We start from the raw sequence: 26,035 nt of genomic DNA on the forward strand, positions 1-26,035 counted from the left end.
GGAGGGTTCCCTCTTCTCCAAATCCTTTCCAGATTTTGTTATTTTTTATATTGTTAATGATGGCACTTCTCATTGGTGTGAGGTGGTATCTCCTTATAGCTTTGATTTGCATTTTTTTAATAATTAGTGATGTTGGATGCTTCTATAATTTTGGACTCTTTCCCATCTTGCATAACAAATTTTAAACTGAGATGCATTATTTTACACTTATTAAAAAAAATTACCTAAATTCGTTTACTGGAGAAATTGTGTTTTAAAAATATTGTGAAAACTTTGACAACGTGTAAGCACTTGACAGGCTAGCTGCTATTGACCAGTGGTAAATGAATTGCAGGCCAAAACAAATTTCAGATGTTTATCATTGTCCTTCCTTATATGGTTCAGCTGATGTTTTGAAAACACCACACTCACAGGATCTCCTGCACAATACAGATTCTAATTCTGCATTCACACTAAAGTTCCTTCTATTGTTTACATTATGGAATTTTTATGAATGGCAGTATTAGTATTTCATTTTTTAGTAAGTCATTTTTGTGAATTGGGAATAAAGGAAGATTGTAAAATGCCAATTTAATAGACATGAAAATAAACAATAGAGTACATTAGTGAAGATGAGCACTGTTGACTTCACGTTGGCTAAAGTAATTTGACCAACACAGTCCTTGTTGTGTACATGTATACCTAATGACCGAACAGTAAGAACACTGTTAAAAACAATGAGATTTTTATGAAACAACATCTTACATTGAAAATTTGTAAAACATGTGAATTACATGAAAAAATGAGTGTGCTTTTTTCTTCTGAACTGTGAAACTATTTACTGGGGTTTTCATTCTTTTTTTTTTTTTTTTTTTTTTTTTTTTGGTCTTTTTGTCTTTTCTAGGGCTGCACCCAAGGCACATGGAAGTTCCCAGGGTAGGGGTCTTATCGGAGCTGTAGCCACTGGCCTACACCAGAGCCATAGCAACACGGGATCCAAGCCGCATCTGCAACCTACACCACAGATCACGGCAACGCCGGATCCTTAAGACACTGAGCAGCCAGGGATGGAACCCGCAACCTCATGGTTCCTAGTCAGATTTGTTAACCACTGTACCACGACGGGAACTCCAGTTTTCATTCTTTTCGCAACACTGCTCTAATCTAAAGGTTAGGACTTCTATCTATAATTCAGGTTAAGCACCAAAAGATGGCAATGGTTATAGTATTAAGAGGGCGTTAATGAGAGAACACAGAGAAGCACTTTCTAAAAAAATTCTTTATTAAACAGTAAACATTATTTTATACAAATTAAAGTGAGAAGAAATACATAAACTACAAACAGTAAGCTATTTTATGTACCAAGAATCTTCTGTTAAAATACCTGGTACATACTAAGTGCTCAATAAATGTCTACCAAATTCAAAGAATATTTAAAAACATTGTTATGTAAATCACTTTCAGTCCTACCTAAACTCTTGCTCTAATATAAGGTTGCTCTTAGAATGAAAATATGGCTTATTCTACAATTTCTTAATCCCTAGCAATTTATGTTCAATGATTTGATGATTGCTTTGTTAGTAGTTTGAACATTAAAGCCTCTGACATGCGTAAATTTTTTATCATTACCTTGTTTCTGCACTCTAAACTTTATCACAAAGCTGTACTTCTCCAATCAGTGCAGTCATTACAGCAAAACCCCCTGTCTACTAAACAAAGGTTTTCCATTACACTTCCTGGAATAATTTTCAATGACCTTAAACACCATATCCATTGAGGGCCATTCTTTCTACAGAAAAATTCTATCCCAAATCTGCCACTTATCTCCAGTGTCACTCTTAAATATTTGCAACTCCTATTACTCAATCTCTTGGAGGGAATAATCATTATTTGATTAATACCTTTATTTTTACTAGGGTTTACTAGTAGTCTATAATTTTGCCTTCTATCAAATTCTTTTCTTGATTAAAATATGGAAATATATTTTAACCATATGCAACAAAGCTATAAAGTTTTACAGAGCAGTAATTTTAAAAACAACTGAAGCATTTCTAGTGATTAGAAAGTAGAACAGTATTTTGGGAGTCCCATCATGGCTCAGCAGCAATGAACCTGACTACTAACCATGAGGGACTAGTATCCATGGGGATGTGGGTTCAATCCCTGGCCTCCCTCAGTGGGTTGAGGATCTGGCTTTGCTGTGAGCTGTGTGTAGGTCACAGAGGCAGCTCAGATCTGGTATTGCTATGGCTGTGGCACAGGCCGGTAGCTACAGCTCCAAATGGACCCCAGCCTGGGAACTTCCATATGCCATGGGTGTGGCCCTAAAAAGACGAGAAAAAAAAAAAAAAAAGTAGGAGTATTTTAAAGGCTTCATACATTTTTCCCCTTTATCTTTTATTTCCTCTGTAAATAGATACACATACACACTACACTCATATCCTTTCAAGTGTCTGGAAAAAACAAAGAATAAGAAGTGTATTTTTCAATGAGTATGAATTATGAGGAAACAAAATAATAATATCCTTAACAATGAACTACAAGTTCATTTAAAAGCAACATCTTTGGTGTTCCCTTTGTGGATCAGTGGTTAATGAATCCAACTAGGATCCATGAGGTTTCGGGTTCAATCCCTGACCTTAGTGGGTTAAGGATCCGGCGTTGCCGTGAGCTGTGGTGTAGGTCCCAGACACAGCTCAGGTCTGGTGTAGGCCAGCAGCAACAGCTCTGATTAGACCCCTAGCCTGGGAACCTCCATATGCCACCACTGCAGCCCTGGAAAAGACAAAAAAAAAAAAAAAAAAAAAAAAAAAAAGTAACATCTTTGAAGTTGCTCAGAAGGCATACAATCACAAGATCAAGTAACTTCAGAATTCTAGCAGACCTTAGAAATCACCTGCTTCATTTTTACTTGTGAAGAAATTGTGGATTACAGTTTAAATTCTTTCAAAATAAAGGAAGTAGGAGTAGTCAGACTAGAAATAAAGTGCCAAGAAAAAAACATAGGCTTTGTAGTTTAAAAAATAAAAGCCAGAGGAAAAAATCTCTACAACAAAACTATGTGCACTTCAGCACATTATTTAACTTCTAGGACCTCAGTTATCTTTTACAAAAGCATAAGACTTTAGTAATTCCATTTACCAAAGAGTGTTGTTAATTTGAGTTCAGATATCATTATTCAAGAAGATAAGTTTGGCCTTATTCATTCAACAAATATTTCTTGGTATCTAATATATATGCTAGGCATTATCTTTGGCAGATAGTCAAAGGACCAGAAATATATATGAGGCTCTGAATATAAACTGGTATGGTGCCCTTACTTATATTTTTAATAACTGAATACCTAGTCTTTGTGCAAAGCAATGGAAATACAAGGAAATTAAAACAGTTAAATCCCCACTCTCAGCTTAAAATATAGCAAGGAAAATCAGTTAACAAGAACATCTAAAGTGCTAAAAACTGAAACAAACAAGGTGTTTTGGTAATTTAACAAGAGGGTCCACTTAGAAAGGAGAAACATTTAAGCCAACTCTTCAAAGGTGAAAACGAAGCAGCCACGAAAAAGCTGGGGGAAGATTATCCTAGACAATGTCTACAAAACTCTTAAGCAAAAAAAAGCCTGACGTATTGAAGAAATTTCCAGTTTTTAAACTCAATTTCAATCAAGGTCCTTTTCTTTCTATAGTATTAGTCTGTCTGCAAAACAAAAAAATGAAATTCTAAAATTGTGGGTCCTTGCCAATAAAAGCAGAGGGCTGAATAAGCACAGGATAAATACAAAGACTACCTAGCAGTAGATGTCAGCTGGACCAAACCACGTATGAAAAAGAATGGAATCAAAGCTAGAGAGTGATTAAAAAAAATTATGAAATTTGGATTTTATTTTTGGAGGTAATATAACAGCACTGAGAGGAACATGGAAATATGATGAAAGCTGTACCTAAAGAAAATGGATGTCATGGATATGTAGGAAATATTAAAGCAAAAAATAGGAAATTATGTAAGTCAAGGTGTAGATAGAGAGGGTCTAATCACAGCATTGAAATAGAAAACAGTACCGGAAATACGCTGCATCTAGACATGACAAGAAACTGTGTAAAACAAAGACTATTTTTGAGGCTGAAAGTCACAAACAGGAAGGAAAGAGGAATAGAGATTGTGGTGACATAGTGAGTTGAAGAGATTTGATGTAAACTGCACATATTTTCTTTCCCAATTATTCAATTTATTTTTTCTCATCAGGAATATTGTCTATCTTCAAGTAGTCTTAAATTACTAAATGAGCCATCTTAAGATGTATAAGGAGATACAGAATGTATTAACATTCCCACTTAACTTGAGATAAAACAACTCAAATTAAGGGCACCTTTCCTTTGAAAATATGCACCAGCAAATGACAACTAGTCAAAAAGGATTCCTCAAAAATCTACTGTATATAAGAGGCAATATAATGTACCAGTTACCACATGGCTCTCAGGCTCTAAAACCTGGGCTCTACCAGTAGCTCTGAAAGCTTGGGAAGAATTATGAATGGCATCTGCCACATTCAGCTATGAATAGGACTGAATGAATATATGCATCATGTGCCAAAAAGTAACTGCCATATAAGCTCTCCAAATTTAGCTATTATTTATCCTATGCAAGGCATGGGGGGAAAAGGTTGTGAAATAGTAAGAATCACCAGTTCTAGGAATACACCATCTAGGTAAGCAAAAATATATTACATGTAACAATTTTAGAACATGTAACAATTTTAGAACAATTGATACTAATTATTCCTATAGTTAAAGATAGAAGGGATGGAAAAGCAAAGTTTAGGAAACTAAATGCTTGCAAAGGCTTTTCTAAATTTTTTGTTGTTGTTCAGAAAACATCACATCAGATAAGTAACAGCTGGCAGTGGGCAGCAGGAGATCCCGTCAATCCTTAAATTCATTAATTCAAATATAACTAATTTCCTACTTGACAACTAGGGTATCTAAAAACTGAAGATGAAAACTACTAACAAAAGAACCCTCATTACAAAATGACAAAAAAAAAAAAAAAAGAACCCTCATTAAATGACTCACTGAAAAGGTAAATGAGATTAGGCCAGTAATTCTATTAACATTTCATGACTAATACAAGTAATTGTGGAGTTTCCAAGTTAATATTTTGGGCCCCATCATAACTCAAAATCACAATTCTATTATTAACTCTTAAATGAAAGACTAAGAAAGGTTCAAACTAGAAAAAATAAGGTTGAAAGGATTTTTAATGCTCTCTGATACAGTTCTGGAATATTTTCCTTCCAACTCTAGCAAAGGGCCTAATCTGGTTCTCACTTTAAGATCTCTAAACCAGACACTGAGATCTGAATTCAACGTGAGAAGTAAATAACCTATTGATGTATTTTATCTTGCGCTTGGTTTGGTGACTTCCAGATTGTAGGTGCTCAAAAAATAATATGCATATAAACTTGAAGAGAACCCAGATCCAGAAAGTTGTGTTTCCCAGCACTGCAGCTGTGCTACCTGCATTCAAATTGGCTATATACAAAGGTTAAAAAATAGGGTTGGGGAGGGAGGGGTGTAGGTAGGTGATCACAAATATAGAACCAGCAGAAGAAATGCTTGTTTTTTTCAAATCTTTCATCAGAATTAGCAATATACAATCATTATCAAATAAACATCTTAGGATAAAGTTTTGTAAAGATCTTGAGAACATTACTTATTTTTTTTTCATTTTTATCACTTTCTTCAAAGTATGTTCATTAAACTTGTCAAAAAAAGTGAATTCTGAATATTTCATTTCACTTGACAGTATTTCAGGTTTTTTTTCTTGTTATCTAGAATCTACTGAAAAATAAAATACACAAGTTAACTATCATAAACTAACAAATTTGCTAGAGACTATTCTTTCATTAAGATTCAGCCCTCCATCTAGCTTAAGGACTCTTGCAAGGACACTGTGTTAAAAAATAATTTTAATTTTTAATACAGTAGAATAATAGTCTGGGAGAAATAAAATGATTAAGGCAGGATTTGAATATGGAGTATGAGGATCCCTATAGGACTCACAGATGTGCTTTAGGGAAGTCCATGAATGAAATATACAAAAATCCTAATACTATATGCAAAAAGAACACAGCTCTCATTTTTCAAACGGTCAATGACCATCCCCTACAGCCCAAATTAAAATATAGTGAACAAGTGTTCCCTGGTAGCCCAGTGGGTTAAGGACTTGGTATTGTCACTGCTGTGGCTCCGGTTCAATCCTTGACTTGGGAACTTTCACCAAGAAAAAAAAGGGGAAAAAAAGGGTGGAGAAAAGGGCACTTACATTTGTGAAAACAGATGCTGAAAAAAAGTGTTAAGATAGGGTTTTCGTTCAATTTTGATCTTTTAAGCCCTAAGAGCCATTTTGTTAAAACACAATGTTTCTGATTACCTTTTTAAATTTAATTAAACCACTATTCTTTAAATCTTTTTCTGGTGCTGTTACAATTGCTTACTGTAACTAGCTAACTGGCCTGCCTTTAGCATAAAATGTTTCCTTTCTGAAAACCCAAGAACATTTTCCTGTTGTTTCAAGTTGATTTAATAAATTAGAGATGGCTTTTTTCCTATTTGGTATTTTAGTTAAAAACCATTAAATGTTTTGTGGTATTCTAGATACTAGTAAAACATCCCACAATCCAACTATTAATTTTAAGCCCAGATGTCCCCTAGTTTGACCATCCAATTACAATGAATTATGTGTATTCTTTATTACTTGACTCCACAAACTTCACAAATACCAGCTGAGTGTAAGGAAATAAGAGCCACAGCTGCATGCCCTGCCATTCCCTAACATAAACCAAGCAGTGGGTGGTAGTAAAAGTAGTGCTCAATCTGCATTGTGCCTTCGGACCTTCTCAAGACCCGACCAAACTTTAAGCTTCGTAAACAATTCCCAATTCCGCTAGGTCTTCTCTCTGAATAGAAGTATACACTTCCCCTGTAAGGATTTATTGTATCTTAGGGCCCTCCAGTATATCCTTCTCTGACCTTTGACTTTTGAATGTCAGAAAATTTTAATGGAAAGTTAAATTTTATCCTAATCTTAGTTTGGGGCCTATGAGTTTATATATCTGTATATTAAATTCAAACAGATGCTATGACCCCCCCCCCCAAAAAATCACTAATGACCAGAACCAAAGAAAATCCATATGCAAAAAAGTGTCTTATACAGTGTGTAAGCTTCTTTTGCTCATTCATTCACCCATTCATTTAAGACATTAGTTCGTACTGTGTACCCAGCTGTGGGGACTCAAAGGAAATAAAATACAGCTTTTAACCTCATTTAGTCTATCAGAAAGACTTCAGATTTTTAAGGATGATTAAAAGAACATGCGGCCTTACTTGAGTGTTACACGTTCAAAATTTCAATACTGAAGATATCTATAGGCAATTTCTGCCCATACTGAGCATCTTCACTATTATTTCTGCAGTATTTGACATCAATAGCACAAAGAAAACAGATGAGAATAGTTTTATATTTCATCCTTTCCTTAGGATATTTATCAACTGCATGTTATGATAATATTTCAAGCTTAAAGAAAAAGATAACTTGGGTTTAAATCTAAACAATACACAATTCTTACAACAGACAAAAGGGATTTCCCTTCTTTATTAAGTTCTTATTTTAAGACATATCAACTTGTACTACTCATTAGAGGCATGGCATTTAAAAAAAAACCCCAAATGAAATTTTTCCTCCCACCTCCAAAATGTTCTGTTACCCTAGATGATCACGAACAGAATTAAAATTAAAAAATTAATATGCACAATACCTCGTCACATTTCCCAGCTGAATTTTTTTCCAAAAGGCATTTTTGTAATTGAAATTCCTAACTAAATTCAGATTCAGCAAGTAGGTGCTGGGTGATGAGGAATTTAAACTTGAAAGCCAACTGTGTAATCTGGCAATTTAACTTTGTAACTCAAATCTAGTAAAACAAATTAGAGGTGAAAAAATTCTAATAACTTTATGATGTTAGAGTATATCTTGGTATTTTTTTGGGGGGGGGTCCCTTTCTCCAATGTCATTCAAAAGGAAAAAAAAAAAGTAATTTAAGTTAGGAACTTTAAAAAATGTCAACAGTATGTTTTCTTTATGGTGTATAATAAAATGCTTTATAAAACTGTTAGCTGAAGCCTTAGATAAGAAAAAGGTCTGCTTTTTGAGAACAGCACGTTATCATTGCCCAAAATATTTCAGAAAATGTTGCAGATTGTTAAAATATTTAGCTTGGACAACAATAGATAATTTTGAAAAATGTCCCTCTAATATTTAAAAAGGCAAGTTAAATTTTGCTCCACCAACTAAATCACTGGACTTTTTGTATAGATATGTCATTCAAGGTTTCTAAAATGAGAAGTGAGTTTACATTAAACATCTCTAAAATATGTATTACTTCTTAAGCAATAATGTTATAAGATGCATTTGTCAAATTATCCAGATTTAGGTAAGAGTAACTAAGAAAAACTTAAAAGGGGAAGCCTTGAACACAATTTTTCCCCCCACATGAAAAGTACAGATATTAGGAGAATATCCAGTAAGTACAATGAAAATATTAACTGGTTTCTAAGGCACACCGTAGTTATAACATCTAAAGTAGGATTTATTTGACAAATTGGATGAAACTTTCAAACATTTGCTGCAGCTCAGGTAGAAAGAGGCAAGTATTCACAAAATATGTTGGCCTGTTGTCAATAAAGACATTTCAACTAAAATATGTCAATCCCCGAATCTGAAATCACTTAGACATTACTGATGTAGTATTTGGAAGAATTTCTGTAGAGATTTTTCAGACTGACATACAGTACTCAATGCTTTAAGGCCTGTTATTAGTTTTCTTTTGTTCAACACTGCCTCATTTCCACTAGATAAAGCTTGGTCTCCAGTCCCACTATCCAATGCCTGCCTTACAAGTCGTACTTCACTGGACCACATAAACTGTTTATATCATAAAAGGCTTCTAGATCGCTTGGTTCAAGTGTAATAGCTGGTTTCGTTAATGTTCCAGGAGCAAGGGAACTCTCTCCAATAATTCTCAGGTTGATAAATTTGATTTTCCAAGTATTCTCCACAAAAGGGCAGCGGATGAGTCCAAAAATTTGTTCAAAAATGCCCAAACAAGTGTTCCCTCGGTGGACAGTCCCAGCAACTCCAACCATAACTAGACCATGGGGAGAAGAAGCACATTTCAGTCCATGGGAATCTAGGTTGGGACTGAGAAAAAGATATTCTTCTTTCACTAGTGACAGCAAACGAAGGCTCACAATTTCTGCTCCATGGTAGTCTATCACATTTTGTTCAGATGTGTTATAATAAAACCTAAGCTTGACATCATGCCAGAAGTGCTGTGGCCCCCATTCATCTTGAGGTGGTCCCAGAAAAGGATTCTGAGAATTAAGAAGTTCAAAGAACCAGTGACAGAATTCTTCACCTAATCGACGAAAATCAATCTTTTCAGCTTTTTTATCTTCTTTTTCCTGCTGATTAAGATAAATAAAATATGCTGTGAGCTGTGGTGTAGGTCGAAGACACGGCTCTGATGGATCTGACATTGCTGTGCTGTGGTGCAGGCCACAGATGTAGCACCAATTCAACTCCTAGCCTGGGAACTTCCACATGCTGTGGGTGGAGACCTAAAAAGACACACAAAAAACAGATAAATAAAATATAAATCCATCATGCCCAGTAAACTTTTTCTCAAAAAGGGGAAAAATCATTTTAGAATTTCTTAGCTTAAACTTCTGAAAATTCTGCTAAGAAATTAAGGTTCAACAAAATCTCTTGAAATATCAGCATGAAGAAAGAGTCAATAATAATGATTTACATAGCATTTTCTTTAACTGTGGGTACACTTTGTGGATTAATTAATAAGTCTTTAAACAGAGAACTTCTAATGAATGAAACAGGGTATTTTCTAGAATTAGGATTAATTTTATACTATTTTTCCCAAAGGAAATAATTACAAAAATATACCTGATAGGTTAGATTTTATGTTCAATTGTGTATTCCAGAGCACAGTACCTCATTTAGACCAAAGGTACTGTATTTACTGGGCACAGTACATGGCATTTCAGTACTAGTTCCATTTATCTTCATAAGCCTTATGACAGAATTATTCCTGATATGCCTTTTTTTTTTGCCTTTTTGCCTTTTCTAGGGCCGCTCCTGTGGCATATGGAGATTACCAGGCTAGGGGTCTAATCAGAGCTGTAGCCACTGGCCTACGCCACAGCCACAGCAACCTCAGGATCCGAGCCGCATCTGCGACCTACACCACAGCTCACGGCAATGCCGGATCCTTAACCCACTGAGCAAGGCCAGAGATCAAACCCACAACCTCGTGGTTCCTAATTGGATTCGTTAACCACTGTGCCACGCCGGGAACTCCTGTTATGCCCATTTTATAAAGAAAACAAGGTTCAGGACCTTACTTGTTCATTTACACCTAGTATACAGCAGACTCTAATTTGAAGTCATATCTATATGATTTCAAAGTCAACATTCTTTTCAGTACCTTAAGGAAGCCCTTGGAAGACCTTTTCCTAATGTGATGGTAAGCATCTCTCACTGTAAAACCCCATTAATTCAAAGAGGTATGTAGTCTAATTAAAAACTGCAAATTACCTAAAGATTCAATTGATATTTAAATATTTACACAATATCTAAAATGTACAGTGGAGATACACCAAAGAAACAGGAACAGCCAATGTCAAATGGAGAAAATTACTAAAATAAGATTTTTTCTAGCTAAAAAATTTAAAAAATAAATAAATCTACGTTTCTTTCATGAAATTTTTGCCACTTAATACCAAAGAAAATCTTCAAAATGAGAAAGGACTTACAATAGTATTTTTTTAAAGTGGGGGAAAAAAATTAGAGAACCACGGGGTAAATTAAAATTCAGTAGATCCTATAGTTTATCCGCTCTTTAAAAATTAATAGTCCTCATCTGCTAAAGAGATAGAAAACATTTTTTTTTTTTTTTTTTTGGTCTTTTTGCCTTTTTCTAGGGCCGCTCCCGCAGCACATGGAGGTTCTCAGGCTAGGGGTCCAATTGGAGCTGTAGCCACTGGCCTGCGCCACAGCCACAGCAACGTGAGATCCGAGCCTCGTCTGTGACCTACACCACAGATCACGGCAACGCCGGATCCTTAACCCACTGAGCAAGGCCAGGGATTGAACCCACAACCTCACGGTTCCTAGTCGGATTTGTTAACCACTGCGCCACTACGGGAACTCCCATTTTTTTCTCACGTATCAATAGAATATTATATAAACATTACTAAATATTAAATATAATTGATCTCAGATGCTTAACTGCTCTTTAGGATGCAAAAGATATAAAGTAAAGCTAGAATTACAAAAAATAAAACAACCATTTCACCCCAATCTAGGTTTATCTAGAGATTTTTACTCAGAACTACGGTTTAGGATATGACCATAAGATCGATTTTACCTGTTCAAAGACTCTAACGTCCTCTGTCTTAACTGGCTCTGGTGTTTCCTTCAATTTCCAGTGTAATTGTTTTTTCCAGTAATCCTTTGCATGCTGAATAAGATTGTGTTTTTCTGTAGCTGGAGGTATAATAACCCCTTGTGTTGCCAAGTACTTAAATATGACTTCGCGGTGGACTTTTCTACGTTTCAAAAGTTCTTCTACACTTTGACTGTACACTAATATTGCACGAATGGCATCTAGAAGAAAATTGTAAAGATTAATAGAAAATTATGAATCACTTGTAAATTTGTTCACGGTCAGCAAAAACTCTATCAAATAATATTTATAAATTCTTGCCATGGCATAAGCTTTTGTATGAGATGGTTATCACTTTAAAAAGCCGAGAAGTAGATTGTCAGGTTTGAGGTTTTAAAAAAATTTCTTTATGCTGTAACTTCTGTAAATTTCTGTATCTAAACTTCCTCCTTCCTTTCACTTCTCTCAAGAGATTGTAAATGTAAGCACTTACTTTTAAAAAAAAGAGTGGTTGTATTTTGAGAGAAAATTTGAATAAGAGGAAGTCTAGTAGGTCAGTGGACCCAAATTTATTCTTAATCCTTATAAATAAGTAAAATTACAATAGATAACTTTAAAGTGCAAAAAGTGTGCAAGAGCTTTCAGTTCAATCTTCTCACTCTACAGATAATGAAAGTCAAGAATACATTATGTAAATACTTCTAAGAAGTGGCAAAAGCAAAATTTGTATTCTCTCTTATTTTTAAAGAATTTATTTTAAACAACAGACTAAAGATTATTGTTTAACATATAAGGTATACAGGATGGCAATAAAATGAACTCCTATGTACACACCACATAACTTAAGACATAGGAATTACTAGTATCTCTGAGGCCTTTATTATTTATCTTTTTTTTTTTTTTTTTTTTTTTTAGGGCCACACCTGTGGCATAGGGAGGTTTCCAGGCTAGGGGTCTAATCGCAGCTGTTGCCGCCAGCCTATACTACAGCCATAGCAATGCCAGATCTGAGCCGTGTCTCCAACCTACACCACAGCTCACAGTTACACTGGATCCTTAACCAAGTGAGTGAGGCCAGGGATTGAACCTGCAACCTCATGGTTCCTAGTCGGATTCGTTTCCGCTGCGCCACGACAGGAATTCTGAGGCCTTTGTTTTTACCTCTCCCTACCGTGCTATTCCCTCTCTCCTCACTCACCTCCCATGAAGCTGCTACCCTAAATGGTGTTTATCGCTCCCTCAATTTTTTTATACATGTACAGCATAACTATATCTCTACACAATACAGTGTTTTTCAAACTAGTCTATAAATCTAATCCATCAATAGTCTTTTGTAATTAGCTTAATGTTTGAGATTAATTATGTGGACAGACACAGCTGTAGTTAATTCATTTTCAGTGCTGTACCACAGGTATATGACTATACCCCAAGGTATCCTTTTGTTAGACTTATCCTGTGTATCCAATTGCAAACACTGTTACTTTTGAACATTTCCATATCTGTCTCCCAGCACAGAGGGGCGGAGCAACATGAGTATTACCTGGAACTTGTTAGAAATGTGGAACTTCTGGGCCCACTCCAAAACTACTCAATCAGACTGAATTTTAACAAGATCCTGAGAGATTTATAGGCATATTCAAGTCTGAGAAGCTCGGGTAGGCAGTCTTCCCATTCTGGAAGATAAATATCAAACTTGTTTTCCAAAGTAGTGTTCTAATTTACACTCCCCAGTAATGGTCAAAGACTGACTTCACAAAAGCAACAACACCTGAAATTTAGATGTTTTTGCCAATTTGGTATATATAAAAGACACTATATTTTTGGTTTTCATTTCACTGCTTTCTAAAGAGCTATCTTTTCATGTGCTTATTTTTTTCCTCTCTGAAAAATAACTTCAAATCATTTAACATTTTTGTACTGGGTAGTTTCGTTTCTTCTTGTTTGCTTTTAGAACCACCATCAATTAAATGCAGCATTTTTATAGACTATGATTTTAAATTCACATTCACTAAATTATTAGAAGGTGATTATGTAAGTGCTAAAGAACTACTTTAAGCCTAAAATTATTTTCGGTCTGAGTTATTAGAAATTTATTCGTTTCATGTTCATAGTTCACTTTCAAATGAATGACCTTATTAAATGGCGAAAATGTAAAAGCGACTTAAAAGCAGAAAAAGTTTTAAAAGGCAAGTCTTTTGTAGATACTTAAGTCATACGCTAGTATGAGTCGGAAATTTACACATTTTAAAGTAAAACTCAGCAAATTTAAAATAAAACTAGCTAGGTAATATACAAGATGATACAATTAAACTACTCATTGAATTTTTATATGGGTTAGTTAATCCATGAAACAAACCTACTCTACTGAAATGTTTATTTGGCTCTGAAAGTAATTCAGTCCTAGTTCACAGAATTATCTCAGAAAAAACTGGATCCAAAAGGAGACATGGCTTCAAACTATCTGCTCTTTTACAACAGTGATTTTACGTAGCAGACTGATACAAAGTGTTTATGGTATCTTCTCCCAAGCACGTAGAAAAAAATTGGCAACAGCTGACACTCCTAAACGAAACTGAAAAAGGAAACACCGTGACTCAACTGAAATCTTTACCAAAAAAAAAAAAAAAAAAAAAATCACTATTCACGAACTTTGAATTCTCGAAACAAGCAGCATTTGCCCCATAACATTTAATGATTAAAACCTGGAAGCTGCGTCGTTTTCAGCGCCTCCACTTCCCCCACGGCCTAGGCGCGGCGGGACCACCCCAGGCTGCACCGTGGTTCCAAAGACACAGAGCAGCGCGGTGGCCTTGATTCCCCTAAGGTTCCGCACCAGCGCGATCCCGGGCGGGCTGCAGGCAAGGCCCGGGAGGGCCTGCACTCACACGTTCCCGCAAGCTAGGGACCGGGGAGGCGTGGGAAGGGCCGGCCGCCTCGGGGAGTAGGGTCTACCCTTACCTTGGCGGTCTTCAGGCTGCACTAGGCGGTTGGTGATGGTGTCACATAGGGCCAGGATTTCGTCGTTGTTCAGCAGGCCGAGCAGGTTACGACAGCCCTCCATCTCTGCATGACTAAGCCCGGACATCTCGACCCCCAGGAAGAGGGGGGTGGAGAAGACGACGCCAAGAACGTCGCTTCCCTCAGGCCCACCGGGCCAGCGCCTAGGCAACAGATACCGGAAGTGTCTTTCCTTAAGTTCGCCGCCAAAGGGCCTCGGGTATTCCAGGCCCGTGGGCGGAAGTGATCGTCAGTGAGGGCGATCAGGAAACGCCGTGCTCCAACCTGTTGTTCCGGGCTGGCTGGGACTAAGTGCATTCCCAGGGACTTCACTTTAAGGAAGCACCGCGTTTACACCAGGGACACTGACCTTCCACAAAGGAAAACGAATCTCTGAGCTCTTCAAGAGACCCTCCTCCAGAAGAGCGCCTGGCAGAGCTACGCAGGTGCGTGGAAAGCGAACGGCGGCCCCGCGCACGGCGAACTCCCGTCATTCCGCTGGGCCGCCCAGTGAAGGCAACTCCTCCCCTCCCGCAGGCCCAGCCCCTCGGAGCACTTGAAAGTTCTCCGCAGCCACTTCTGAGTTGGGTGGACCTATAGTTTCATATTCTAAAATTACATAGTTCTGTGTTAAAATAATTTGTTTTGAAAAACATTATACTTGGAAGATTTAAGGGAAACGTCATCTGTCATTTGCCACTTCTGCCTGCCTTCCAGCTGACTTTCCAAAATGCTGGGCTCGTCTGTGGCTTCCCTTCTAATCCTCGGGAGCTTGACTTTAGTGTAAGGTTGGGAACACTGGACGTCAGACTGCCAGGGTTTTATTCCGTCATTTACTGTGACTGTAAGCAAGCTCTTTGGTCCCCCAGTTTTCTGTCTGGAAGTGGATCTAGTAGAGATACCTACTTCATAGCGTTGTTGCTGCGGGGGCGGGAGGGGGGGCGAAGAACTGTGCCTGGTGCCGGGGAAGAGACCAGTATATATTAGCTCTTGCTATTACTGCTAACTAGTATGACAGCCAGCCACATTCATGAGAGGGGAACTTAAGACACATTGTCACTTGGTTCTGTCTCCTTCGATTGTTTTAGCTATATTTTAGATTTAACATTTAATTAGATTATTGCCAGTTAATAGGCGAAATGTACACATCTGCAGATCCAGGTGAGCAAGTTTAACTTTTTTTATTAATATCACAGCTAAATACCAGTAACAAAATACACTGTAAATACAGTCTTTAAGTTTTCAAAACATGGTTAAACTAACTTACTGATATCTTCTCTACCCACTTAATTTTTCTGTTTAGCATTTATACTGTGTTTTTGGCCCCCTGGTAGAATATGAATTCTGTGAGCCAGGCGTTTTTATCTTCTTTTTTCATTGCCTATTACAAAGCCTGGCTCATAGTAAACATGCAATAAAATATTTGAATAAACGAGTGAATTAAGGCCATTGGAGGATTTTAAACTGAGGAATAGCATGATCTGACTTGTTTCAAACTGGATCATTTTAATTGCTGGTGTTCACAACAGACTGCCAGAGGGCAGAGAACCCAACTAGAAGACTAATACAGTAGCCTAGGTGAGAGTGGAGGATGTGACAAGTTAGGGATTATCGCAAGGCTTTGGTTTGAGCAACTGGAGTGGATATTTACTGAGAGAAGAAAGACTGGGGGAAATAGGTTTCAATAGAGAAATCAGGAATTATCAAGAGAGATTAGGCTTTCTGAAGAGTGTGGTGATGCCCAGAAAGATTAAGCAAAGAATGAGGAGTGGGGCAGAAAAAGAATTACAGGTAAGAGAGAGCAGTAGTGAAAAAATGCATGGAATAAAACTGTGAGGCTATTTTTGGCTGGAGCCAAGGATAGTACAGGAGCCATAACATGAAGAGAAATTTAGTAACATCATGACAGAAAGGGCTCAGTATCAGGCCCCTCATGGATTTAATTTTTTTTTTTTTTTTTTTTTTTTGTCTTTTGTCTTTTTGTTGTTGTTGCTATTTCTTGGTCGCTCCCGGGGCATATGGAGGTTCCCAGGCTAGGGGTTGAATCGGAGCTGTAGCCACCGGCCTACGCCAGAGCCACAGCAACACGGGATCCGAGCCGCGTCTGCAACCTACACCACAGCTCACGGCAACGCCGGATGGTTAACCCACTGAGCAAGGACCGGGACCGAACCCGCAACCTCATGGTTCCTAGTCGGATTCGTTAACCACTGCGCCACGACGGGAACTCCCATGGATTTAATTCTTAACCTTGCAAGAATGGCTCTCCCCTTTTAACCGGTGAGGAAGTCTGAGCTCAGTGGGATGCATTCTAGAATTTGACTACAACTGATCACCACACTTCTTTGAGCTGTTTTAATTGCACTCTAGTAGTTTCAATTACTGAACACTTTTTGAGAAAAAGTTCTCTGGATTAGAGTGACTTGGGGGTATTTGCCCTGTTAAAATACCCATTCATTCAACATATTTATTTTAAATACCTCTGAAAAGGGGACTTTTAAAAATGTCCTGGAAATTGAGTTTCTAAGAGGGCTCTATGAATTTAATAGTTTACCTTCTAGGGAAATAATGAAGAACCTCTTTGCTTTAGATCTGCGGCTTTCAAACTCTATCAAAATCACCTGGAGAATTTGTTAAATGACAGACTGGTCCCCCACCTTATCAGAAATTTAATATTTCTAAAAAATTCTTAGGTGATGCTTACTCTCCTGTTCCAGGGATCACACTGTTAAGAATCACTGCCAGTAGAAGAAAATGAAAATCAACCAGCCATGTCCTTACAGACTTCATCTTTTGTCTCTGAAATCACATCCTCAGGCAAGTCTACCTCTCGCCATTTGGATATATTAGATCCACTCATGCTCTACTTTTATAAGGAAAACCACGTGGCAGAATGGAATCTGTGTGGCATTGTGGTTTTGGGAGGAAAAAGTCTGATTTTTCAGTCCCACCTTTTCATTTATTGGCTGTGTGATTAGTCAAATTATTTAACCTTTCTGAGCCTTGGTGTCTAAAAAGCAGTCTTCATACCTCTGGGTTAATAATTAGAGGCAATACATATAAAAGTAAGCTGGTACACAGTAATTTAGTAAAACAGAAACCATTTCTTCTCCAGTGTGCAGCACCCATAAATAAGGCAGGAACCCCTCTCCCGTTTTTTGTTTTTATTCCATGTAGTATTGGATTACCTCCATTTCAAATATTGATAAACAGCCCAAACTTCTGGCCTGTTATGATTTTTGAAATCAGTATGGTTCTTATATTATGCTGTGAAAGCAATCTAATTTATCTTCAAAGTATATTTGCTTCCCAGCATTCCTCAAATTTCAGAAAAAAAAATTCAAAGTCTAGATAACCCCAATAACATTATCTAAATATCTTTTTTTTTTTTTTTTTTTTGCTTTTTGCTATTTCTTTGGGCCGCTTCCGTGGCATATGGAGGTTCCCAGGCTAAGGGTCTAATCGGAGCTGTAGCCACCGGCCTACGTCAGAGCCACAGCAATGCAGGATCCGAGCCGCGTCTGCAACCTACACCACAGCTCATGGCAACGCCGGATCGTTAACCCACTGAGCAAGGGCAGGGACCGAACCCGCAACCTCATGGTTCCTAGTCGGATTCGTTAACCACTGCACCACGATGGGAACTCCAATCTAAATATCTTAATACATTTATTTGTCTAAGATCATATGACCATAAATCATAGATGGCAAATACTAGATTTCAACTCTAGAATGCTTTAGTAACTTTCTCATAGTGTTTTTCAAAGCATAACATTGTAGTATGTGCAAATCACTGTATTTAATACAGTATCTATTCTTTATTTGCAGTGCTGGCAACATATTCTCTTCCTACTTCAGCCTCCACTTTTTCAAGTTGCAAGTTACAGCAAAAAAAATGTAGGGGGTTTTCCTTTGTCAATGAACCAAGAGTAGGAACCCTCATGCCCAAGGACCTCACTTTTAAGTACAGATTACTAATCAGCTTAAACATTTTTCCCACTGAAATGCTTTTATAGGAAATAATTTTCATAATTTACATCTTATTTCAAAATGACTTCACAGTCTTTTAAAATTCCATCAGAGGCTCTTCATCTCTGAAGAATTACCAATGTAGATCAGTCCATCCACTTTCTTGCATTTTGGAGAGTTCTGTTATTTGTCTTCCACCTACTAAGTTTGCAGAGGGTACTTACTATATAATACCAAAATCATTTACCTGAAATGACTTCAGTAACCAGAAATCTATCAGCCTGTAATTCCTGCATATGGATATTAGTTTATGTCGAAAAATACTTTGCATAAACCTTTAGTTTTATTTTTTATGTTTTTAAAACTCATTCAGTAATTGAATATGAGACATAATAGAAATTTCTTATTTACTATGTATACCTTAAGCCTAATTCCTTTTGAAGCAATGTGCTACATAAAACTGAACACTTCATTACCAACAAGGACAATGTTTTATTGAACAAATCTATGTACAATACAAAAAATTTCTTGAAATGAGACACTATTGTTGATTTATTGCAGTTCAATGGCTCAGTTTTGATTTGTACTCTTATAAAATGCAAAGTAAAATAATTTAATATTCAACAAGGAAGCACAAATTTCCTTTCTTGCTGAATCTGTAATATCTTTCACATATTAACAATTCCAAAATGCATATGCAGCATTTAGTCATTCTGAAAAGGTGTTTTACAGTACCAAATAAATTAAAAAATAAACACTATTATCCCTTTTAGGTTTTTCGTCCATACTACAGTTTAAACCAAACATGAAAGGAGTACAGCTGAACTTTCAAGTGTGATTTGAAAACAATCACAAGTTCAGTGTTATAAGTTATCTATTCATTATGTAATTGGTGGTTTAAAAAAATGAATATGGCTAAAGCCCAAAGTACCAGTGTCCTTGTCCACGGAAGTTCTCCTTTTCTATCTTCTCCATAATATTTGAGCAGCAAAAATTTAAGATTTGCTGTTTTTTTGACCTTACTGAAACATAGCAAAAAGTTACTATTTAATGTTTCAAAGGAAGTTTTTATTTAAAAACAAAAAAGTACTGAAACTTGGTCCATGTAAGACAAACATATCCTCAAAATAGAAGTAGAAAAGAAAAGAATTTGAGGGAAAAAAAGCTTTCTTGTCTTCTGAATCTCACATTAGAACTGTTGGAAGCTTATGCACCCCATAAAAACAAAATGATCTAAGTTTATGTTTTATAAGGCATACATAAGAACATATACACATTCTTTCAATAGCAGTTATTTGATACGTATAGAGAGGTTAGAACAATGTGGTCAAATAGATTTTATAAAACATTCCTTGATTTAGTTATATATAAACCAATTTGATCTCAGAAACAGTTTTCCCTTAGCAACACAAAAGTAGAAATAAAACCTAGAAGACAAAAAAATAATAAGTGAAGTATGTTTAAAACATCTTGGTATGAACTGCAAAATGAATGAAGAGTAATTTGCAGACATGGATTTATGTCAATAGTTACAACTTATAAAAAATAAAAGTTAAAAATGTGATAAAATGTTAAGCTGTGATATTAAACATCTGAAAAGTGTACAAAGCAGAAATATTTCAGAGTAACTTCACTGTTCATATGAACTAGTTTCCAAACAGACTTTTTGTTACATGATGTATTTTAGAGTGAACTGAAATAGAACTCAAGTATTATAGTTTTAGGAAGTATGGAAAATATTTTGTTAGTTGACCTTAAAGGATTTAAAAATCTGATCAAGTTGTGTTTACTTCTGTTATTTAAATGTAAATTCCACAGCCTAATGTAGGCTACATAACAAAACAAAAACCTGATTTGACTGGAATGGACTTATGACTATCAATTGCATAGTAGTGAATGCCTATGATAAATAATAAAATTGGAAAAAATTTTAATATATCTGGATTTGTCATGACCTGGAAATCCTAATTTAATAAAGTCTGGATGCTACCCTAGAAGAGGAGTCCCACTTAGTGTATTTTCATTAAAGAAGCTTTAATATCCAAAATTAATAGTAGGGTCTGATGAAATTATATGCTTTGAACAAGAATGTATCAGTTGGAATAACTGAAATATTTGGTTGACATTAGTACATTATTAATAGCTCTATTTTTGAAGAATTTGCCTTTGCATTTGTGTTCATTTACCCTTGGTATAAATTAAAACACTATTAGATAAAAGGAGGTCTTGAGCTTCCTCTTTTAGAGACGAACAAGTAGAACACATCTGAGAGGGTATTTAAAAAAAATTTTTTTTGTTTTAACAATTTATTGACCTAAATTAAAATCTTCCTTAGGGAAATTACTGGTCATCAAAGAAAATAAATGCATCATTATATCTTACTGTGTTCTTGCTGTGCAAATTTTTGTGTAAATATTTCTTTTTATATATAAAAATTACTATTCAGACCAAATTCATCAGAAATAAATAAGAAAGCACGAGTAATATGGCTTATTTTAAAATTAACTCTTCTAATGGAATAAAACCAATGGATTCTTGACCTGATTCTTAGCTGCGTATTTTTTTTTTACAGCCAGTTATTTAGGACTGTACTTAGATAACTCATATTAATGTCTAAAGGACCTTACTATGAATCATCAAGCAATGTCCTAATACTACTCTATATACAAATAGAAATATCCCAGTGTGCTTATACCATTATTCACATTGAGGAATTTGCAATTCAGTGTTTTCCTTCAACTAAGATAGCCTTTAATGTCTTAGATTTCTCCCATCTCTCCTCAGAGTTCCTGATGATACATTTTGTACTGATACTGCCTTTTATATCTAACTCACTGATATTATAAATATAGAAAGTGGAAGTCAAGAGCTTATTAGCAAAGCACTGTTGTTTTGTTTTCTTTTGTTTTTAAATTTTCAGTGCTGGCATGTCATTCACTGAACTTTGACTTAATCATCTGGAAACAAGTTATACTCTTTTAATGGCTAACATGGTAATAAGTCAAGTTTTATTTTCATCTATCAGTTTCTAAATAATAATAAACCAAACAGAGTTCCTTAAAGCATGACCAGAAAGGAGAATATAATCTGCATGACAAGAAAACAAATCCCATTTGTAAAATACTTTAAGTTGTTTATTGTAAACCATCCCCACCATTTTTTTTTATAACAGGTTAGTTTTTTCCCTTTCTGTAAGGCCATAGCTGGTTATTCTTTTTGACTAGTTGCCTGAACATGTTTTTCACATAAGTGAAACTGAACATGCTGCTATTAATCATCATCAACTTTTTTAAAAATGTGGTTTTCTGGATAACTGGTACTTTGGGAGTTTTGTAATAACCCTTTTGGAGTCTAACCCAGCACATCTTTGTGAGTTCATTCTAGAAAATGTGCTTTGTCTTTATCTTTAGTAATCCAAGACCGCTCTAAAATTAAGGCCATCAGGGAAATAGCAAACTGATGATGCATTTTCTTGTAGTGCTTTTTGCACACTACTGCTTGATCGACAGATCTTTCTGAAACATTTTTTATCAGGCACCTGTAAAACAGAACATGTCTGTTAATTCAAATTCTATAGATGTTTTTAGGTTAATTTCCTGTTTATTTATACCCTTATTCATTCAAAGAACATTGATATTAGTCAAAAGGCAAGCTCCTCTTTTGCTCAATTTTGTTTTTTGATTATTTTCTGGTTCTTTTATATTTTTGTTTCAGTAATAGAGGCTCAGCTTCACTCGATTTACATTCTGGCATGCAGATGAAAAACATTTCCATCGTAATTACTTTGTTTTTAGACCTTTAATTATATGAAACTTGGAATGAAGGAAAGCCTCAAATACAGTTAAAGAATATCATCTAAAAGCAGGAAAAACCTGTGTTCAAGTTCTGGCTTCCTTAAGTTCACAAGCCTGTGCCTATGCAAATTACTTAACTTGTGAATGTCGGTTGCTTAATCTATAAGACAGGAACAGTAATATCACCTCATGGTGGTTGTATAGATTAAAGAAAATAATGTATGGGGTAGAGCTTTATTATCTGTGTTATACAAATTTTAATTTTTTTAACCTCATAAAGATCTATGGCATTTTCTATTTCTACAGATATACCTACTGAGAAGATAGAAGACTTACTTTCATCATCTGAATCAAATCCAAAGAGTGTCTGACATTTCTTTTGTGCAAGGTGAGCCTCAAGTGCTTCTGCATTACAGTAGGTGGTCAGGCATTTGCCACATCTTAATCTTTTCACAGATTTTTTACAAACGTTATCTTGATCAGAACAGGCATCTACCCTATCAGTCAGAAATTTTCTGCGTTTTGGCATACTAAGGTACCGCTCATCAAGGTAACTGGGAGGCAATGGTCTGACATATGGCTTTGTTAAAATTAAGCCATATGAAGTATGTTCACTTGTCAGATTTGGTTTGGAAGGTGCCTGAGATACTGGCAGGGTACTGTGTTCTTGTGGTACAACACTGGGTAAAATGGAACCGTTTTCTGTCCTGATTCTGTTTGTATCAATTTTCAAAGCAGGATTTGATGAAACTAAAGGTGTTTGCTCTATTCCACTGTGTCCATTGACTAAATCACTAACACTACAATTATTTTCAGAATTTGGCTCTATGTTAGGCATCTTTTGGTCTATCAAGCTTATATCAGAAACAGTGTCATCAGAATGTTCATTTCCATTCTGAATTAAACGGTCTGTTTTCTTTTCTGTACTTTCTATACATGTCTTTGGTTCTGTAGAATCTTTCCTTGATTTGCTAGTAGAAACTGGCAGACTAATAGTTTGTTTCTCATTACTAGATGAGTCTTTTTCCTGATGATTAGATTTTGAGTCTGTAAGAACATCCCAAAGAATTGCTTCACTTGGTTGTGCAGATGATTCTGGTGTTTTACTTAAATAGTGTTGAGCTTCATGTTCATAGAGCAGAGGAAGATCTTCAAAAAGCTCATGGCATTCTGGAAAACTACACTGAGCTTGAAATATCCTGTGACTTTTTGTGTGCTGAGCAAGTTGGAATGGCAGCTTAAATGACTCATTGCAATTAAAATGCAAACAAAAGTACACATTTGGATAGCTGTGTCTATTAAGGTGATCTATAAAATGCTGAGAATCTTCAAATTGCCTTTGACAAAATTTGCATTTTCCTTTGCTCCACTTCATTACTGTTTGCCGCACATTTAAATCAGTTGGATGTACAGTCCTTGCATGCTTATTTAGAAATCCAATTCTTTTAAATATCCTGACACAGCCAAGAGCAGGGCACTTAAAGTTTCCTTCTTGATCTGTCGCATATATGTCTTTGGGATGGCACACAGTTCCATTGATTTTATGAAGTACTGAAGTTTCTTGATTTAGATCGTAATCATCTTCTTCATAATCACCTTCTTCATCTTCTTCCTCCTCATAGTCATCCACACAAATAGGTAATGGCTCCGACACATTATTTAAAGAAGTATCAGGCCTGCCATTTTCAATAATGCTTTCAATGACATCTTCCGATTCACTTACAGGAACTGCAGTGAATTCACCCACATGTGCAGAGATGATGTCTTTGTTTCCATCACTGGAAGCAGTAATGGTCTCTACTTCCAAATCCTTATTATCAGAATTCCCGTTTTCAAATGAAATGAAAGTATCAGAACATTTTATTTCTTCCAAAGCAGGATTCTCCTGGTCCTCCTGTTGAGCTGCAGCAATTTGCTGCCTCTGTATTTTCTTAACATGATTCTTTAAATGTTTCTGCATAAGTCCTCTGTTTCTAAATTTTCTACCACATATCACACATGAAAAACTGCCTTTTTTCTGATGAGCCTGGGCGTGCCTTACAATGTGACCACCTAGAAATTCCTTGTTACATAACATACACCGATGCCTTGGGACACTGTGATCTACTTTGGAAGCATTAAGAGCTGTAAGGTTTTTCTTTGCGTTAATATGACCTTTTAGTTGTACTCCAGATAATTCATCAGGATCAAGCTCTCCAGTGCTCTGATCTGTAAAAGAGTCAAGCCCTTCAGCTAAACCTTGCTGTTCTACTGCCTTTTTTACATTACCTGTAGAATTTTCCAGTGTACTTTCATTTAGAAAGCTAACTGCTGATTTATCACTCAGTAACGCTACACAGTTTTTCTTAATCATTATGAAGTTCCAGAATTCAGGATCAAAAAATAATCCCTTTTTCAAAATAGGAAGTAATTCAAAACGAACACGATTTTGAACACTACTTGTGCCTTCATTATATTCTTCATCTGGACGTTTGTAAAGCTCTTCAACAGTATGATAAGCTTCCAAGGAGCGCTCAAGAAAAAATATTGAGAGTGCACAAATCCTGAGGATCTCCAAATCATTTGGCAAAAAATGTGCAATTGTTTTATAAATTAGACATTTAGTTTTGGGATCATCATGAAGGTCTAGTTGTAGAGCACAACCACATATTTCAACACAAATTTGTAAGCCTTCTTCTTCAACCTATAAAAAGAAAAATATTACTACTAAATATCTTTGCAAAGACATTATTAACACTTGCTAGTATCCTTCTAAAATATAACTCTGAAATGAAAGCTGAATAATACAATATTCCAAATGTGCAATTTCCTCAGTGGGTAGTCTTGTTAAACTTTTTAAAATATATGTCTTCATTAACTTGAGAATACTCTGGAAAAGATAGCATTTTAGCTTCCAATGGATTGAATTTTTATGTCTGACAAGCCCTACTAACCATAATATAAAATGCTTCATAACCTTATGGTGATTAAAATACAAAATACTGGAGTTCCCGTTGTGGCGCAGTGGTTAACGAATCCGACTAGGAACCATGAGGTTGCGGGTTTGGTCCCTGTCCTTGCTCAGTGGGTTAATGATCCGGCGTTGCCGTGAGCTGTGGTGTAGGTTGCAGACGCGGCTCGGATCCCGCGTTGCTGTGGCTCTGGCGTAGGCCAGTGGCTACAGCTCCAATTAGACCCCTAGCCTGGGAACCTCCATATGCCGCGGGTGCAGCCCAAGAAATAGCAACAACAACAAAAAGACAAAAAAAAAAAAAAAAAAAAAATACAAAATACTTTATAAACATATGGAGATTAAAAGTTTCTTACAAATCCAGGCCCCTGTTTTAAGGTACTAATTTCACATTCTGTGGCAGAAGGGTTAAATTATATGTATTCTAAAAACACAGCAATTTTTGATGTTAAAAAAAACTGCTTATGTAAATGCTTTCATAAAGCTGTACTAAATCATATTACTTACTTATTAAATAATATTATTTATCCAAATAAGGGGAGAAGTGTGACCCACACGAAGAAAGCAGTTATCAACTTTCCAAATCTAATAAGTTATCAGAATAATGAACTTACTGGAAGTTATCTGAAAAGTATTAAAGCTTTGAAACATTTACTGGTGACTCAAAGATAACTGCATCAGCCTTAAGTTGGTAATTTGTTGTCTATCTACCTTAATTCAAACTATAAATAATGCTCTAGTGAGTTGGAATGATCTAAATGCTTGTTTGAATAGAAAAAGATAATAGTATGTCTTTAAAAGTGTGTGTGTGTGTATATCATACTGCCTGCA

The 26,035-nt window shown here is 36.0% G+C and overlaps 2 protein-coding genes across 11 annotated transcripts in view; both read right to left on the reverse strand.

The window, feature by feature from the left end:
- Positions 1,244-15,014, reverse strand: C13H3orf38 (chromosome 13 C3orf38 homolog). 3 transcript variants are annotated; one of them, XR_002337963.1, is made up of 4 exons: positions 14,453-15,014; positions 13,035-13,167; positions 11,477-11,715; positions 1,244-9,500 (listed from the first exon to the last, which is right to left on the reverse strand). XR_002337963.1 is itself a non-coding variant. In XM_021070748.1 (3 exons), exons 1-3 carry the CDS (start codon positions 14,577-14,579, stop codon positions 8,928-8,930), a joined length of 939 nt encoding a protein of 312 aa, XP_020926407.1. In that variant the 5' UTR covers positions 14,580-15,013; the 3' UTR covers positions 1,244-8,927. The 3 variants fall into 3 exon arrangements, 2 of the variants coding, with proteins under 2 accessions (XP_020926407.1, XP_020926408.1); XM_021070748.1 differs by lacking the exon at positions 13,035-13,167 and having other exon boundaries at positions 14,453-15,013; XM_021070749.1 differs by lacking the exon at positions 13,035-13,167 and having other exon boundaries at positions 1,244-9,497; positions 14,453-14,999.
- Positions 18,933-26,035, reverse strand: part of ZNF654 (zinc finger protein 654) — an 88,079-nt gene continuing 80,976 nt past the window's right edge. For 6 of the 8 annotated variants that reach the window (XM_021070739.1, XM_021070742.1, XM_021070741.1 and 3 more), the window contains one exon: positions 18,933-24,937. In XM_021070739.1, the coding sequence (XP_020926398.1) occupies positions 22,460-24,937 (2,478 nt within the window). In that variant the 3' untranslated portion in view covers positions 18,933-22,459. The remainder of the gene's footprint in view (positions 24,938-26,035) is intronic. The other 2 variants (XM_021070740.1, XM_021070747.1) reach the window with 1 other exon arrangement.

The sequence above is a fragment of the Sus scrofa genome, chromosome 13, assembly GCF_000003025.6.
Source record: "Sus scrofa isolate TJ Tabasco breed Duroc chromosome 13, Sscrofa11.1, whole genome shotgun sequence".
NCBI classification, from domain to species: domain Eukaryota; kingdom Metazoa; phylum Chordata; class Mammalia; order Artiodactyla; family Suidae; genus Sus; species Sus scrofa.